Genomic DNA, 17,346 nt, shown 5'->3' with positions numbered 1-17,346 from the left:
GTACTCAGGATCCTCCCATTACTGGTTGACGTGACATGGCATTGTCCGGGGGGAGCAGTGGGGGCAGTCACAGGTGTGAAAGGGCAGAGAGTCTCCGATTGCCAGGACTGATCCCAGGGCTGGGTTGGAATGTCAGGACAGAGACTTGCCCTGAGCTTCGTTCGGAGGAGAGCCCGTTCCCAGGGGCGATGTGCTCACAGCGCCCAGTGCTGGCTGCAGCCTGGCCGCTGCGTCCTGTCCCGGCTGGAGCTCCCCTTCCTAGTTATACTGAGTTGCAATGGTCATGTCAGGGGCATGCGACTCACAGTCAAACTCCTAGGAAGGAGCAGGGGGAGGAAGGCTGCAGCGGCCGCTCCTGCCCCAGCCAGCCTACACCCCCGGCTGCTGTGTGACCGTGAGCACGCGCAGGGACTCCAAGAGCTCCCCTGCGGATTCGACCTAGCCCCAGACGCAACAGAGGCAGCAGTGCGCATGCCCCATTGCCCTGCCCTGAGCCGGGGCGGCAGATGCGGCCTCCAAGCGGCAGGGGGCGGAATGACGTTTTATCCCTTCCTGGCAGGGTCCCTGACAGACAGCCCAGGACAGGGGTGGTGCTGAGTCTCCGCGTCCGGGCTCGGTGACGCGCGCTGCCTGGTTCCGCTCCGGGAGCCTGAGTAGCTGGGCGCGTGCCTGGCGGTGACGTCACCAGAGCGCGCCGGACGGCGTCACGGCGAGTGGGCGACGTTTTCCTTGAGAAGGTCGCTCGCGGCCGGCCGTGTCCGTCGGGCCCGGCCGTAGTCAGGGCGCGAGGCGAGCGCGCGGCGGGGGTGCCCGGCCGGAGGCGGCGCGGGAAGGATGTCCGGCTACACCCCCGACGAGAAGTTGCGGCTGCAGCAGCTGCGCGTCCTGCGGCGCCGCTGGCTCAAGGACCAGGAGCTGAGTCCGCGCGAGCCCGTCCTGCCTCTGCCGAGACACGGGCCTGTGGGCAGATTCTGGCAGCGCTTCCTGCAGCCGGGAGGCGTCTGGCGGCTGCAGGTCAGGGAGGCCCGGGCCCCCCCACCCCGTTCCCCAGAGGGGCCCCCCATCTTCCACCCCTGCCCTGCTGGGGGAAAGGGGGCTCCCCGGGGCAGCCTGCACTCCAGCGGGATCCCCTAACACTGCCCTGATAGGAGATTCCCGTCCCGGGGCAGCCTAGCCCCTCCCCCAACCTTCCTTGCTCGCCCAGGACTTGCCCCCCCGGAGCAGCTTCCACCCAACCCTACCCTGCTAGGGGACTCCCACCACGGGGCAGCCAAGACCCCAGAGGAGTCCACCAGCCCCCAAGCCTACACCTGCTGTAGGACTCCCACCCTGGGTAGCCTAGACCCCAGAGGCGAGTGCCCACCGACCCCCCACCTTACTGTTACCAGGGATGCCTACCCTGGCGCAGCCTTCACTTTGTCCCCCCGAGAGGTTCCTTAACAGTGTTCTTGGATTTTCTCACCCCGATAGTCCCACATCCATGGGAACCAAAGTGTCTTACTCCCTTAGTGGAGTTTCCTCAACCCTGTAGTCCTACTCTGCTAGGGGATTCCCACCCTGGAGAGCCCATGTGCTATTTTTGCTTTCTTCAGGGTGACCCATAACCACATCCTTGGAGGGAGCAATGACCAGGTTACTCACTAGAGATGTTTGCTACCACTGGGAGGAGACTCTAAACTTGTATTTTCAGAAGGAACTCCCAACCTCTTCACCCCTAACTTCCAGTATGCCACACCTGAATTCTCTAAAGGTGTTCCGCAGCCACTGCTCCCCCCCAAAATTTATGGGTTAATCCTCCCTTTTCTGCAGTGTCAGTCCCTAAACCTACTGCATTTCTAGAGGGTTTCTCTGACTTCCCAGGGGAATGGTCAACTTTGCTGCACTCTCTGATTACCCCAAGACACCTAATCTTATATCTCCCTACAGTCCATAAATTTCTAAGTGGAGTGGAGCCTTCTCTTCAGTCTTGTGGTCCTGATCAGGAAGCATCAGTGTGTGACAAAGATGGCAATTAGTGTGTCTTTTCTATATTTTTAAAAGACAATCAAAATAAATCCTGCCCTTGCTTTCATGTGTTGTTTCTGTATATAGCTGTTAAAACTGAAAGACTATTCTTTCAGTAGAAAAAAGTAAGGAACTATGGTGACTAGAGGTCAGTGCCATCTGATGAACTTTTTGGCTTATATGAAATGAATGTTGGTCCAGTATGCTGCAGATCTCTCTCACACATCCAACACCACCACAGTGTGCATCCTGTCGGTGATCTCATCTGAGACACAAAGGTTTGAAAGGGCATGGAGATTGAACTATCCTCTCATCTCCAGATGTGGTTTATTCCAGGTCTTAGTTGAAAGACCTAGTGGGTAGAATGAGGAAGCTGGTCCTATCACTGCCTGTGCTGTTCTTCTGTGAATAAATAAGACCAGAGACTAAAGCCTATCAAGCCAGTACTTTTGAATGCTAAATTCACTTAAAAATAACTACAGAAGTATAAAAACAAAGCTGGTAGTAAAATTTAAAGAAAAATAATATGGAATCTCATTTACTTTTATTTCCAGACTTACAAGATGTACAATTCTGCTATATCTTATGCACTTCAGCTGATTATTCCTGCCTGGATTATTCATTACTATGCTAAATACCATATACAGGTAAGTAAAGAAATTTGCATGTTGTATTTAGGTGCAGAAACTGCATGCTTTGCAAATACTATCAGTAATACCATTTACTTCCCTACTTTGTAAACATTTTCACTTTTTCTCCTTTTTAAAAAAAAAAACCCAAACAAACCACAAAAAACACACCTGAGATCTGCTATGACATCATAAGTTAAGGATGACAGCACCTGAGAATGTTTGCTTTATTTTTGTCTGGGTACATTTCAGTGGAATTGAAAATGTTTCACATGCAGGACTATAAAACTCTTCAATGCTTCTGCTTTTCCACTTCTTTTCCATAGACAAGGTTTCATTTGTTGGCACACTTAATCTGGAAGTATGCAAAAAAACAAATTTCTGTACTTTTTGAGATGAACACAACCGTTTTCTGTTTTTTTGCTTCTTAATAACTGTTGATAAGGCTTACATTTTTTTTTAAATCCTGTTTATTTCAGTCCATTCAGTTGCTTGTTTCTTAACACAGTTTTCATCTATAAGCATGTTGAGCAAATGCATGCACTGGGGCTAAGCACTGATTAATCATTAATCACCTGCCTGCAGTATTGATTCTACAGATAAAATAAGAAAAACCACTTCATGAACAGGCCCAGATTAAAGATTGTTGGGGCCCTGTATACCCTGGAAATTGGGGGCCCCCCACCTTAGGTAAACTAGCTAGCATAGCTCCTGCACCTACATATCCCACCCCACACAGAACCCCCGAATGACCTTCACATCTCACATATACCCCCAACAACCCTCCACAGACTTCCTAGTAGCCCCGACATACATCCTGTTCACTGTAGCCTCACAGGGTACAGCCTACGCCATCCTCCACTTAGTTGCAACATTACAGCTCCCAAAAGTTTATAACTCAGTATACTCCCTTTGTCCACAGTGATTCCACTGAATACCCCTGCCTCTCTCTAGTCACCAGTGACTCCATTCATTGCCCTTCCCTTTAGGTTTAGACAGTTCTGTAACTTATGTCCTCCTAGGTATAATGAGAATATCAAGGTTATTCATTTCCCATTTAACTTTTTAGAATAGTTAGTTTTCCCAGACTGAAATTCAAGCCTAACATTTTTAGCATCAGAAAACTTGGAAATGCTTATGTAAATCTTTCAAAGTGAGAATGGAAAAATCCATCAAGTTGCATTTAGTTTATTCTGGGGAAACCACGTTTTTCACAACTCTGACATAGTAAGAGCTGTATGTTGTAATGAATGTTTGCAGAATAGCCCCCTATGTTTGGACAATTTTATGTCACTTCCTCTGTTTGGTAAAACAAGGTTAGTTCAAACTGCATAAGCCTTAATGATTAAGAGGTTGATTTATTTTTGTTTGTAGCTGGCTTGTACCCTGCAGTTGCTCAGTGCTGCTTCCTTTACTAGTCACTGACAGAGTAAAGCTCACTGCGTTCCTGAAGTAACAACACTAATCACTATCACTGACAGCCAACATTCAGGTGAACTCTCTCATTAGGCGGTTTCCTGTGGATCTTTTCCCTGGGAGATCCTTTTTATGTATTAAGTTTTCTGAAGACTTGTCCTATTTGAGGTGTTTTTCATTCTCTGTACTTCTGATTTTTAAAGTAAGAGTAACCTAGTGGAGAGAAGCTAAGGCTGCCTAATATTAATTGTATTCAACACTTCACCTGTTTGGAAATATGGAAAACAAACAGATGTTTCTAAATCAGCCATCCTTCAAAAAGTTTATCCTAACTAATCTGATTTTTATTGCAGGAAGCACCAAATGCTATTAATGAGATGAGGCCCTCCATATTCCCAGTAAGTCCATTAAAATCAATATTTCTTGTAATGTTGGCCTTCTAGATAAAGAAAACATGGTGAGGGAGAGTATGGGTGGGGAGAGGTGGGTGTGTGAGGGCAGCAGTGGTGCAGGGAATAAAACTAAAATAACTGCATTCAATCATTTGGGCACTTAGCACAAAAACATTAAATGCTGATTGTTTTTCTTAATGTGATATAGACCTTTAGAAGCATTGATATTTTCCTCATATACTCTTGAAAGCTTGTTTCACCAACAGAAGTTGGTCCACTAAAAGACATTATCTCACCCACCTTGTGTATCTTGTGAAATTAACTGTACTTTATGCACGTACATATTTTAGACAGTAATATGACCCAAGACAAAATATTCACCATAATCTTTTGATTTCATTAGGGTGACAGAATTCTAGAGACAGGAGAAATAATCCCACCTTTTGAAGAAAAGCCTACTGGTCATGACTGAAGGTTATAAACTCTAACTTTGTTCCTATACAAATATGACAAACATTTCCAGATATGTATATCAAACAATAAAGTTGGCTTTCAGGAGACTCTTCTGTTATCTTATTTCCTTCTAGGGATAGCAGGAATAGCAAAGCCCATTTCCAGACCTTTTTCTAGTGCACACAGTAGGTGGAAAGTTAGGGAAATTACTCATGTAGTAACAAACTGGTAAAGTGATAGTTTAAAAAAAAAAAAAAAAACCTGTTCATGATTGACTATATGAAATGGACTCTAGAAGTAGGCTTTCATTCCAGTATTTGTAGTAATACAATTTTCTTGTCTTAGTAGGCATCAGACCACCTGCATTTTATCCATTTTTAGCAATCAGTTATGTAGCTGTACTAATGTAGTTGTATTTAACCAAACAGGAAGATACAACAAAACGAAAATTAGCACAGCAGGTAATGCACAAGTGCAGTAAAATTCAGAAAGCATTTTGGAAAGTATCTGTCCCACTTTTAAATTAGAGATTGAGAAATAACTTTAAGATATTAGTTTACACAGCTTCTTTGTTTCATTTATTGTGGAAGTCCTCCCTGAACTCTGAACAAAAGCACCATTGTAAAGTTGATGTTACAAAAATCTTTAAATTCTGTTTTGCAAAATGATCTGGATGAGATGGGCTTGGTTAAAACATGATAGTTTTAATTGTTTGAATCAACAGCAAAGTATGATGAGTAAACAGAAATGAATTATGACAAATAGTGATCCGTACTCACATTTCTATGAATACCTGCTCCTTCCAGGACCTAACCCTATTTCAAATACTCAATCCACTTTGACTATCAGTATTCCTAAAATTCCTCAGCCACCCGCGGACTTGACTATTCCTGAAGGGCAGCACACCATGTCACGAGTTATGTTACAGTGACCTATCTGTGCAACTAGCACTTTACTAGGCATAGCCAGAGCATCAGATACATCTGCAGGCTTCTAAACACAACTCTGTTGAGATTGCTGCAGTTATAGTTGCTTAATCCATCAATGAAAAACTTGACTGCAATCAGTTTTATTAGGAAAGAGTTGCTATGGATATGTTGTTACTGACAATGGTTGAATAAGACTATTTGAGGGCCAAATACTGTTAGCATGAATTGAAGGAAAATGCTCAACCACCATGGACTAAAACATGCGTACCATATTTCAAACATGACAAAATCTTTAGCAAAAGCAAGGCATTTAAGTCTGTAAAAGAGAAGACATTCTGTAAACCAACTCAATGTACACTTGGTGTACAGTTCTTCCTTGGCTGCTTCTTAGGCTGGTGTATACGTCAGTTTGAGAAAACTCAATGTCACACTCTGCTTTGCCTGTATTTCTGTTGATTTTTTTTAATTGTGCAGGAAGTTTGATTTTTTTTTTTCTTTAAGCCCTCTGCCACTGTTAAACTTAAATTGTGTGATCATAACTTCTCAAAGTGTTAGTCTGGAAATCTTTTCTGTCTTCAAATTTGGTCTTAAACGTATTCAGCTGTGAAAATCCAGATGTGCTCAGTCTGTTTCCTTTAAAAATTCAGCATTTGAGTGGGGTAGTCCTTCTCAAGTTGCCACTGAGCTGCTAGTCTTGTTGCGTAAATAACATATCCCCATGAAAGTAATACAATGGTGAGAAGAATCTGTGAAAAGAAAATGTTCGGAAAGGTACATCCTCTGTGTTACCAATGTAAGATTGGTCTGACATTTAAACTATTTGCAAAATGGTCATGCCATTTTACCAGGCCCAAAAGTTGAAGTGTCCACCCCTGCCTGTCCTAATTAAATACGGATTACAAATAACGGTGGGGACAGGATTGGTATAGTACCTGCCTACAGTGGCATGGTATTTTCTGGCTCTGAGGCATGGCATGCAGTGCTTCAGAGGAAAGCAGGATCGCTGGTTTCCTAATCCCTGCCTGGGCCCTGGAACCGAGGGTTTGATGGAGGTAGGTGAAATGTGCTGGGGCTGTGCAGCGGGTACCTGCGCTGCGGGGTTGGCCCGTAGGAGGCGGGCGGGGGCCTGAAGGCAGCTGGAAGGGAAGAACCTTCCGTGCGGTCCCTGCTGCCCACGCAGGGCTCCCCAGCCCGCCGGCTCCACCTCTCGGGCTGCGCCCAGCCAGGGACCCCACGGAGCCCGGAGCAGAGGCGGGGCTTTGGCTGCACTCTCCTACCAGCCGGGGCCGGGCTCGCCCGGGAGCAGAACGCAGTCGCCGCGCCCGCGCTGAGCGCCGGGACGGGGGAGGCACCTACCAGCCAGTACAGCCAGTCCCGAGCCCGGCGGCTGAGCGGCGCCATGGCGTGAGCTCCAGCTGCGCGTGAGGCGGAGCGAGGGGAGGAGAACCGGTCACCATGGAGACAGAGCTAGACCGGCGCGTTCTCCGAGCCGCCATCTTTGATGGGGGCCGGAAGCGCTTGAGCGGCGAGCGGCCCTGGCGGGTAAGGAAGCCGCCCGGAGCCAAGATGGAGGCCTGGAGAGGTCACGTGGCCGGCCTTCCGCCCTTTTGGAGGTCGCGTGAGCGAGGGGCGCGGCTGCCGCGGAGCGCCGGAAGTTGTGGCTGGTGTTCCGATTCCGAACAAGTCTTTTCCGGTCCCTGCAGCCCTTGCGGCCGGGGTTCCGTTCCGGGTATCGCCCGGGGCCCCAGCTCCTCCCCTCCCCCACCCCGTCCGGCGTGGCCATCTCGCGGTGTAGCGGGCGGCTGGTCGGCGGCTGCTCGCCGGGCCCGGCCGCAGGCCGGTGGCTTTAATGTGTGACCCACTGAATTACCTCACAGAGCGGGGGCGCCGCCGCCGCCGCCTTCGTCAGGGAGGGGAGGAGCCGCGCGCGGGCCCCAGTCCCGGCCGCGGCGGCCGCCGCCAGAGGCTCAAAGCGGCGGACACGGGACAGCCCCGCGGGTGGAGCGAACCGTCCGCACCCGGCAGCGCCGCCGCTGTGAGTGACCGGGCCGAGGGGGGCCGGGGGAGGGAGCTGGACTTGGGGTCGGGCCGGAGGTGGGGGGAGGACTCGGGATCCGGCCGGGCCCGTGTTCAGTGTGAGGTCCCCGTTTCTTCTGCTGTCGCCAGGAGTCCCCGGGGGGACGGAGAGCTGTGGGGAGTTGGGGCCGGGCGTTGGGGACGCAGCTGGGGCGGGCGGGCCTGTGCGGAAGGAGGATGCCCGGGCGGAGGCGGCCTCGCGCTTTGTCCCGGATCGGGAATCGGTTTTTGTTAGGCTGGTGCGGGAAATATTTACCCCCTCCCCCAGCGGGGTCGGATTTTGTACTTCCCTGCGAGGGACACGTAAGGAGCGAGCCGCTGAGTGCAGCCGCCTTGTGAGTCAGCACCTGAATTGTCAATAGCCGCCTCCCCTCCGTCCTGACCCCCCCCCCCCCAAAAAAAAACCAAAAAAAAACCCTGCCGGGGTCACCCTTGCCCCAAGCCCTGCCAAGGGTTGGGGTTCAGAGGGAAGGACCGGAGTTGGAGACAGGAGTTTGGGCCAGCAGGAGCTGTGGAGACTGAGCAAAGAGTACTGCAGCAACCCAACCCACCCTGCTAGGCCCTCCTGGTCCGGCTGGATTTCTGCCTGCTGTGTGGTTAGATCTGTGTGTGTAGAAACAAGGTGAACTTACAGGCACTTTACAGCCAGCTCAGGGTCTGTCTTAATGTTAGGAGACTGAGCCAGTAGTGACAGACTAGTTGAACTATTCCCATTAAGTCTATATGGAGAGTTGAGAGTAATGTACAGTGTTTGTTAGTTACCAGCTGTCTTCAAGTAGTGCCCATCAGTTGGAAATGCCTTCTGTTTTCCAAATGGGTCAAATACAAGTTCCAAATAATAGTAGTTACACTGTGCCCCGCTGCACATGACGACAGAGAGACATATCAAGTCAGTTGTCCAAGATTTCATATTTCTCATTCATTTAAAAGCTGAAAATTTAGCAGGCTGCATCACAGTCCTTAATATAACAGTGATAGTCAAATTAGAAGTGCATTGAGTTTGAAATTGTCAGGCTGAGAGAGAGACTTCAACATTCAGACATGAAGTTGATGAACACAGCTTTGTATAGGCTGTCATTCTTAGCCTGTTTAGTTCCAAGGAAAAAAAGTATCAAAATCTTAATGTTTTTTTAATAGTGCCTCAGTTCACAGGTATGCAACAGTTGAATTGTAACAGATTGTTACACATAACATATTAAGTTATGGTTATAGTCAGAAAAACAACTGTTACAATGGTATCTTTGTATTCAACAGTTCTGCTCTCTTGGTCCTTGTTATAGTTGCTGACTTAGTGACAAATAGACTAGGATTTACTCCTCTGAGCTTTGCTAGTGGATACAGCTGTGGATAAGTAACTTGGATTCTGTGCTGGCTCATGTATCAGCTGAGTTCTTGTCCAATTATGCTACAGGTGGAGCTGGTAGAGCCATCTATAATTATGGCTGCCTGACATGTCCCTATTCTTTGTTTTTTGGTGCTCATCACATTGCCAAATGTCAGCTATTTGGGCTGAAATTTTCCATGCTGAGTGTCTGTTTTAGGCTGAATTTTTCTGGAAGTTTCAGCAAAAATGGTTCAGCTGTTTCTGAGAACAAGATTAGGAAGACTTTTACTTTGCACACATCAATAAAAAAAAAATCTTTCCATTTTGTCAAGAAGCTTTAGTACCTCCATGCTTTGAAATTTGGCAAGTGGGATTGCCCTGATGTTTGGGGTGAGCCTATTGCTGTTCCTGGGCGGAGAAGGGAAATGCACAAATATGGGCAAGTTATAAGCCTTTGAAAAATCTCTGTTCACACTTGCTCAGTAGAGACTTACGAGTTTGGCAGCTAAATTCTGAAATTGAAGATTGTTTGGACTATGCATGTTGTATAGTCAGGGCTGCAGGGGCTGAGTAGGACTTCACTTGCAATTGCTGCTGCTGGCTGGTTGGGAACTGAGAGCAGGGAGACTGTATCTTCTGTGCTGTCAATGCTCCACCTACTTGTGTCCAGGAGCTTGAAGGAGGAGCAGTCTGACTCAAATGTGGTGGGGTTGAAGAACCTGACATGAGTGGGCAGGGAGAAGGAGCAGATTGGGTTAAGGAGCCTGGGGATGTGGTGAGTGGGAGGCTGGCACTGTCTGTGCAAGCAGATTGGGGAAGGGGTGGTGGGGTAGACTGGGTCTGTCTGGGGAAGTGGCTAGTGAGGAGACTGGAACTGACTGTGTGGAGATTGGAACAAGGAGTGGTGTGAGAGGGCTCAATTTAGACTGAGATCAAATGATGCTCGAGAGGGTTGAGGGTGGGGGGATTTGTACTGGTAATTAAAAACTGTATCAGAATACATGTGCACAAGAGGGCTGAGTTCTGGCATTTCCTAACTTTTGAGTGCTTGACTTTGCAACCTTAATATTATTTAACATAGTTTTTGTGGTGTGTAGTATTAGCTACCTCAATAATGCAGTTTTCTTAGATCATGATTACTGGTGGTGATATAGAAACCCAAAATAATGGTAGAATTAATAGGACAATTCTAATTTTTAGGCGATCAGCAGCCTGATCAGACACTAGACTATACTAGAGAATTAAACACCTTTCAAAAAGCATACAAAAATACACCGTTATATGAAGTTTACAAACTGTGATAAACATAGCCAACTGATGAGACCCTCCCTACCTAGTACAGAAAAGATCAACCACTATAATTATTTACCCCTTGCACTAAAATGTTATAATAATAATTTGGAAAATAAAAGCCTCTACCCAAAATAGGAAGCGTGGGAGGGTTTCAGTGTCTCAGGTTTCCTAGAGCTTGTTTATGAAATCGTCTGTTTGCTCTTAAATTCTTTGTTACCTTAAACAAATTTGCTATATGTGTATGAAATAGGTGGTAATTTGCAACCTAGTCAATGTACCTATTTAAAAGTGATTGTCCAAAATAAACGTATCTGGACGTAGATGTTAAGTCACTATCTGCTGTAAGCTTTCATGGGCTGCAACCCACTTCGTCAGATGCATGAAGCTTATATTTTGGTAATCTACTAAACAGACTATAGGATAGTAAACCAACTAGCTGTTGTCTATTAATCTAAAAAGTTTTGGGACATAGATGGGGAGCTACACTTAAAAATGAAGACTCTAGGGCAATTCTCTGCCTAATGGGCCAGATCCTCAGATGGTGTAAATCAGGGTAGCTCCACTTCAATGGAGAATCCCTGGTTTACACAACATGAGCATCTGGTCCCATGTATCTTTCCAGTTATTCCTTTGCTGTTTGCATTAGGATATTATTTAACCACCAATATTTCCAAAACTTCTTGGGGGAGAGTCTTCAGGGAGAGTTTAATAACTTACGCAGTTACATGTCAACGTCATCTGGTCTGAGGGTTTACTTGGTTCTGTGCATTCTATATTTTCGACTCGCAGAAAATCTGTTACAAGCTCAGTTCATATAGCTTTTTTTGGTCAGGAGAAGTTTAGCAAAGCTTTTATTGATATTTGCCTTGTTTTCCTTTTGTAGAACATGACATCAACAACTGAGGAGTTTACGGTGGATAGCAGCTTTTCACCTAAAGCTGGCACAAGCAAGCTGCATCAGACAATGCCGACAGATACATCTCCAGACTCTAAATGCCCAATCTGTTTGGACAGATTTGACAATGTGGCCTACTTAGATCGTTGCTTGCATAGGTTTTGCTTTCGTTGTGTACAGGAGTGGTCAAAAAACAAAGCTGAATGTCCACTCTGCAAACAGCCTTTCCATTCTATCTTCCATACTGTGAGAGCTGAAGATGATTTTAAGGAGTATGTACTCCGGCCTTTGCAGAATGGCTCTTTTGCTAGCCCTGATGGGCGGAGATTTCGTTACCGTACTACGTTAACAAGGGAACGTCATACATCAGCTTATCCTCGAAGGAGTTCCTCTTCTCGAAGAACACTGTCACCTCCAGATAATGGAATATTATTTGAAGGATTATCCAGTCAACCAGTACGGCAAAGAGATGGAGGAATTAATCAGATGATTAGACGCCTTGCATCGAGGAGACAGGCTAGTGCAGAGGGCAGGTCACTGCGGCAAATTCAAGAACAAGATATAATTAATTTCCGAAGAGCTCTGTATCGCTCTGGTGTGCGTGTTAGAAATATTCAAGATGGTGGTCGCTATAGAGACATTTCAGCTGAATTTTTCCGCAGGAACCCTGCCTGTCTTCACAGATTAGTTCCATGGCTGAAACGTGAGCTAACAGTCCTGTTTGGTGCCCATGGGTCTCTAGTCAATATTGTACAGCATATCATCATGAGTAATGTGACTAGATATGATTTGGAGAGTCAGGCTTTTGCTGGTGACTTAAAGCCTTTCTTGCTCCATCGTACTAATCACTTTTTACATGAATTCATCAGTTTTGCCCGATGTCCTTTTAATGTAGAAGCATATGACCAACATGCTAATTATGATTGTCCTGCTCCTTCATATGAAGAAGGAAGCCAATCGGAATCATCAGTTATTACAATATCTCCAGATGAGGCAGATTCCCAAGAACCAGATCATAATGCATCCACAACCAGTGTTGATCATGCACCTTGGGATGATGAAACTCCAGGACCATCGTATTCCAGCTCAGAGCAGGTTCACATTGCCATGGCTTCTCCTTTGGATACTTCAGAAAGTTCTGATGAAGATCCTAATAGAAATGGAACTGAGCTGCAAGGGCAGTTACAAGATAACGCAGTCCCAGATGGTGAGAATGATTCTTCTTCAGAAAACTGCGTCATTGTTGGGTATGTTAAGCCATTAGCTGAAAGAACACCAGAACTTGTTGAGCTGTCCTCAGACTCGGAGGAGTCAGTCGATGATGGGAAAAATGAGGATGTGAAGAAACCTCAGCCTGTCCAGTTTCACGTTTTTAGTGTCAGTGATGCTAGTGAGTGCTCATCACCATGCTCTCCTATATCTAAGGATGGTAAATACAGCCATAAAAGCAGCACCTCCCCCTCACATAAGAAGATAAAGCCAAAAAAGAGTGAGAAGGATACAACTGAAATAAAAGATTTATCTACAAAGGACTCATTGCAAATTTCCTCTACAAGAAGGGATAGTGCGTGCTCTCCTTGCACCCACAGATTATCCAGGAGGAGGAGGAGGTCAAGGAGTTCAGAATCATATTCCCAGCACTCTCACAATAGAGACAGTCATGGCCAGAGAACCAGGAGGAAACATCATAGCAAAGAAAGATTAAAAAGTAGACTATCAAGAAGCAGAGATAGTAGCAGACATAGGAACAAAAGAGACAAAAGGAGGTCAAAACCTCAAGACATAAGTTTATCCAGAAAAAGCCAGACAGTGTCTCTAAGTAGTGAGAGCACTATATCTAGAGATGTAAGCAGGTCAAGATCCCGGAGTAATGACCATAGCAGGAGAAGATCGAGGAGCAGAGAGAGTGATCATTGTTATGTAAGAGATAATTATCAAAGTAGATACCAGTGGGAATACACTTTTTACAGTAGGAACATGGACAGAGATGGCTATGAATCCTCATACAGGAGGAAGACTCAGGCCAGAGCTCATTATTCAAGGCAGTCGGCTAGTCCAGAGTACAGAATACAATCCTTTTCTGAGAGGACAAATACTCGAAATCAGAGAGGTCACAATGAAAGCCGATATTACTACTATGAAAGACGCAGATCAAGGAGTCGATCCAGTAATAGATCTCGGACTACTTCTGATAGAATGCGATGCGAAAAACCTGGTGGAAAAAGGAAATATAAAACTCGCCACTTAGAGAATTCACACAAGGAGAATGCAACAAGCCCTTCTAAAGGGAAAGGAAGTGACCCCCAGAAGTCTCTGTCAAAATACAGTGGTTGCTACAAAAATGAGGACAACCTTTTAGACAACCAAGCAAGCATTGGGACTAGACATAAAAAGAGGGGAAAAAAGACAAGAAGTCCAAGCGTAGAGATTATTTATGAAGGCAAAACTACTGATACAACCAGACATCATAAAAAGAAAAAGAAAAAGCACAAGAAGAAACATAGGAGACATCACACAGGTAACTCATCACATTCTTCTCCAGTTGTGATTACAATTGACAGTGATAGCGACAAGGAGACTGGAATACGAGAAAATACTGAGTGTGACAGTAGTATTTCTTGGACAACCACAACCCAATTAAATGAGAGAGAAGATGAGACTCCATCCCCTGATCTGGGAACAAGCAATTGTAAGGATGTGTATGCAGTAGCTGGTGAAAGTGGACTATTGGACAAGGATTATGGTATTCCTACCACTAGGGGAGACTTGGGTGGTGACACTGGAAATGTAGATGGCCAACTCCAGGAAACATCAAATGAGCAAGCTCTTGCAGTGGCAGATAGTAGTAGTGCATCTGACATGGGAACTCTACTGAACAATGTTGAAACTATACAAACTGAATCATCCAATCAGTTGCCTTCTTCCAGAGCATCATTTGTAGAGAATTCAGAGAGACCGCCTTTGATATTAAGACTGCCAAAGAGACTTATTGACAGATCCTATTGGCTTGACTCCCCAGAAAAAAAGATGTAACAAGTTTTACACTGAACTGTTTTAAAATGATAAAATCCTGAAAACAAAACACTTAGTCTGGTTTGTGTGTGTAAAGACAGTTTTTTTTTAAAAAAAATAAGTGTCTGAGAAATGTGTGAAATCCTTGAATGTATGCACTTTCAAGTCCAAGAAAACAGAACATTGGTAGTAGTTTAACTTAAAAACTTTTTTTCAGAATAAATATATAAACTTTTAGAAGTAGTAATTTCATAGAGCCATACTGTATTCACATTGTGTAAAATATATCTACGGAAGTTTTACGGAAGTTGTGTTTTTTTTAAAAACCTAAAGTCAGAAAATCTATTTTCTGATGTTTGCTCTTTTTATTTTATTAAAAAAAAAGAATTGTATAGTTCACAAAACAAATTCATGCTTAATTCTGCCATCATTTTAACCTGCATGGTTTAGCTTGACCTCTGCCAAAAAAGTGTCAGTGACTTCTAAACAGTTGAACCAGACTGAAATAAACATGAATTCTGTAAGAGTCCCAATAAAGCAATAAGACTTTTTTTAAATCAGATTTTGAACCCAATGTAATATTTACTTTCCAGGCAAATCATTTGTCTGTAAGTCTGTTATAACTTAAAACGTCACATGGAAAACCATTAGGAAGAAGTCGTCTGGATCTGAGCTGTTCATGTAAAATGACAAGTTTAGCAGACCGGTTACCTGTGCGTCACCATATTTTTTCCCTCACGTACCCTACGAGACTGAAGATGGTATGTCTGCATTGCAAAGAAAAATATATGGCACCGAGTCTCAGAGCTGGGTCAGCTGACTTGAGCTCAGCCTGTGGGGTAAAAATAGCAGTATAGACATTTGGACTCAAACTGGAGCCTGGGCTCTGAGACCTACCTCCTCGCTGGATTTCAGCACCTGGGATCCAGCCCAAACCCGAACACCTATGCTGTTGATTTTAGCCCTGCAGCCTGAATCCTTTGCGGCCAAGTAAGTTGACCGAGACCTGGTGCCCATAGGTCTTTTATTGCAGTGTGGACACACATACCCTAAGTGTAAGATCAAATCCAATCACGTCTTTCTAGTTTTTTTTTTCCCCTGCTTTCTCTGTGCTCAAACTGCGGAATGCTAGAGGGTTATTATATTTAACTGTATCATCACCTTTCTAAGATACCCAGACTCTGTTTTGGTTATGTAATTGAAGACAGCTGCTTGACGTCAAACTTGCTCAGATTTTTTTTTCTGTAGACCCTGCCATTGTTTAAATGGGTTTCTGACTTTACTGAGGTATAACAAGAAATAGAAGCCATAGTGAAGGCAGTTTAATTACTTAGAACAGTGGTTCTCAAACTATTTTTATTGGCAACCCCTTTCATACAGCAAGCTTCTGAGTGTGACTCCCCCCTCTTATAAGTTTAAAACATTTTTTATATTTACTACTTTTTAAATGCTAAATTTGAGCCTATTGTTTAAAATGAATTTACCTTTTCTCAGCGCTTTTTAAATTGACAAACACATTTTTATCGAATTATTGTTATAAGCAGAAAAAATGTTTTTAATAGTTACTGTTTAATAGTGGGGGTGCGAAGAAATGTTGTCACTTTTCACAGCAGGTTTAGTGCCTCATTGCCACCCTTCTGCACTGCTGCTGGTGGCGGTGCTGCCTTCAGAGCCGGGTGGCCCCTTGTTTGAGAACCCCTGACTTAGAAATGTACATATCCTTCAAATAGCAGGGATCTTTCCCTTTTTCACTGATAACTGTTGAAAGTCTAAAGCCCAGTTGCTGTTGTTCTCTGTGTAAGAACAATTGTTTTATTTTTGAAAATCCATTATTCTGCATTCACAAAGGAAAAAAACTGCTACACTAAACTGTAGCCTGGAAAAAAAAGCAGTAAGAGCAGTAGACCTGGAAATTTATCTGTCTTCCAGCTAATGAATTTCTAAATCCTGGTATCCAGAAATTGCCTTTCAATGCGTGAAACAGTCTGTGTATGATAATTCTCTGTAAATTCCTGTAGGTCAGACTTTATTTTTTGTGTCCTCATCTTGTATTTAAAGTTTCATGAAAAAGAACCAATTTCATTGTAGTGAAATTGCCCCATTCATTATTTTTTAATTGTTCTATTTCCCCCTTGTTGCTTTGTGAAACACTCATACAAATGTGAGGGATTGACTGACAGTACAGAAAGTGCCAGAAAATACACAAAGCAGCTTTTTCTTTAGTTATAGTAATTTTGGTGCTGCCTGTAACAAGAGGTACAAAAACATTTCAGATGTAAATGTGATTAACACTTAAAGTCAAATAGTAATGCAGTCTTACTATAAATTCTTCATATTCTGATTACCCTTTGCTGCATCTTTATTTTTTTTTAAAAGTGACAGTAATCGAATTACTTTAAGATCTAAAGTGGTAGAATAATGCACTCTGATTTGTCAATACCTCTGTTTAAAAATGGTTTTAACTGCTTGTGATTGTAGCACTGAAGATTCTCAGCTAATAATTTGTCTTGATCATGGCTCCTCGGTGCATTGTATACACTAAAAAAAATTAATGAATGTTGCTGACCTTTACCAGCTGTATCAACCAGGTGGACTACTGCATTTTGCACTGACAGAGGTTCCGGTGATCTTATTAATCATTCAATGAATGCATATTTATGAATGGATAGTACTTGATAGTATATAGTGTTATGTATTTTAATTTATGGAGCAGGTGCACAGAGCATATGAAGGGAGTGCCTATATATATCTTATAAATCTGATGAAATAAATGATAGATGTATTTACTGCCATAAAATACATAGGGCTCTAATAGGGTGTAAGATGCATTCCTCAGATAACCGAGCTTACAGAGGACAAGACACAGCAGTAGTAGTAAAGGAAGATTTTGAGAGGTCAGGTTACTTATTTTTTTTTAAACTGG

At 44.3% G+C, this 17,346-nt stretch overlaps 3 protein-coding genes across 4 annotated transcripts; 2 read left to right on the top strand and 1 right to left on the bottom strand.

Annotated features, from left to right (window-relative positions):
* The first annotated feature begins 646 nt into the window (after positions 1-646).
* On the top strand, positions 647-5,001 carry NDUFB6 (NADH:ubiquinone oxidoreductase subunit B6). The gene is made up of 4 exons (XM_067553201.1): positions 647-1,014; positions 2,559-2,651; positions 4,403-4,447; positions 4,845-5,001. Exons 1-4 carry the CDS (start codon positions 835-837, stop codon positions 4,911-4,913), a joined length of 387 nt encoding a protein of 128 aa, XP_067409302.1. The 5' UTR covers positions 647-834; the 3' UTR covers positions 4,914-5,001.
* Positions 5,002-5,722: 721 nt separating this feature from the next.
* SMIM27 (small integral membrane protein 27) lies at positions 5,723-7,325 on the bottom strand. 2 transcript variants are annotated; one of them, XM_067553202.1, is made up of 2 exons: positions 7,180-7,325; positions 5,723-6,569 (listed from the first exon to the last, which is right to left on the bottom strand). In XM_067553202.1, the coding sequence occupies exons 1-2, from the start codon at positions 7,222-7,224 to the stop codon at positions 6,459-6,461; spliced, it is 156 nt and encodes a 51-aa protein (XP_067409303.1). In that variant the 5' UTR covers positions 7,225-7,325; the 3' UTR covers positions 5,723-6,458. The 2 variants fall into 2 exon arrangements, 1 of the variants encoding a protein (XP_067409303.1); XR_010920761.1 differs by lacking the exon at positions 7,180-7,325 and adding an exon at positions 6,911-7,028 and having other exon boundaries at positions 6,455-6,569.
* Positions 7,326-7,542: 217 nt separating this feature from the next.
* Positions 7,543-14,725, top strand: TOPORS (TOP1 binding arginine/serine rich protein, E3 ubiquitin ligase). Its single transcript, XM_067553200.1, has 2 exons — positions 7,543-7,858; positions 11,400-14,725. Exons 1-2 carry the CDS (start codon positions 7,673-7,675, stop codon positions 14,442-14,444), a joined length of 3,231 nt encoding a protein of 1,076 aa, XP_067409301.1. The 5' UTR covers positions 7,543-7,672; the 3' UTR covers positions 14,445-14,725.
* Positions 14,726-17,346: the final 2,621 nt, after the last annotated feature.

The sequence above is a fragment of the Emydura macquarii genome, unplaced genomic scaffold, assembly GCF_026122565.2.
Source record: "Emydura macquarii macquarii isolate MOO-44397 ecotype Brisbane River unplaced genomic scaffold, CSIRO-AGI_Emac_v2 contig_1451, whole genome shotgun sequence".
In the NCBI taxonomy this organism is placed as follows: Eukaryota; Metazoa; Chordata; order Testudines; family Chelidae; genus Emydura; species Emydura macquarii.
Note: the sequence above shows the minus strand (reverse complement) of the source record. Positions and strands in the feature narration are given on the sequence as shown.

Coding starts and splice junctions, on each gene's coding strand:
- NDUFB6 (XM_067553201.1), top strand. CDS start 835: ATGTCCGGCTACACCCCCGACGAGAAGTTGCGGCTGCAGCAGCTGCGC. Junction 1,015..2,558: donor GAGGCGTCTGGCGGCTGCAG/GTCAGGGAGGCC, acceptor TTTTATTTCCAG/ACTTACAAGATGTACAATTC. Junction 4,448..4,844: donor TGAGGCCCTCCATATTCCCA/GTAAGTCCATTA, acceptor TGATTTCATTAG/GGTGACAGAATTCTAGAGAC.
- SMIM27 (XM_067553202.1), bottom strand. CDS start 7,224: ATGGCGCCGCTCAGCCGCCGGGCTCGGGACTGGCTGTACTGGCTG. Junction 6,570..7,179: donor GGGACTGGCTGTACTGGCTG/GTAGGTGCCTCC, acceptor TTCTTTTCACAG/ATTCTTCTCACCATTGTATT.
- TOPORS (XM_067553200.1), top strand. CDS start 7,673: ATGTGTGACCCACTGAATTACCTCACAGAGCGGGGGCGCCGCCGCCGC. Junction 7,859..11,399: donor CACCCGGCAGCGCCGCCGCT/GTGAGTGACCGG, acceptor TTCCTTTTGTAG/AACATGACATCAACAACTGA.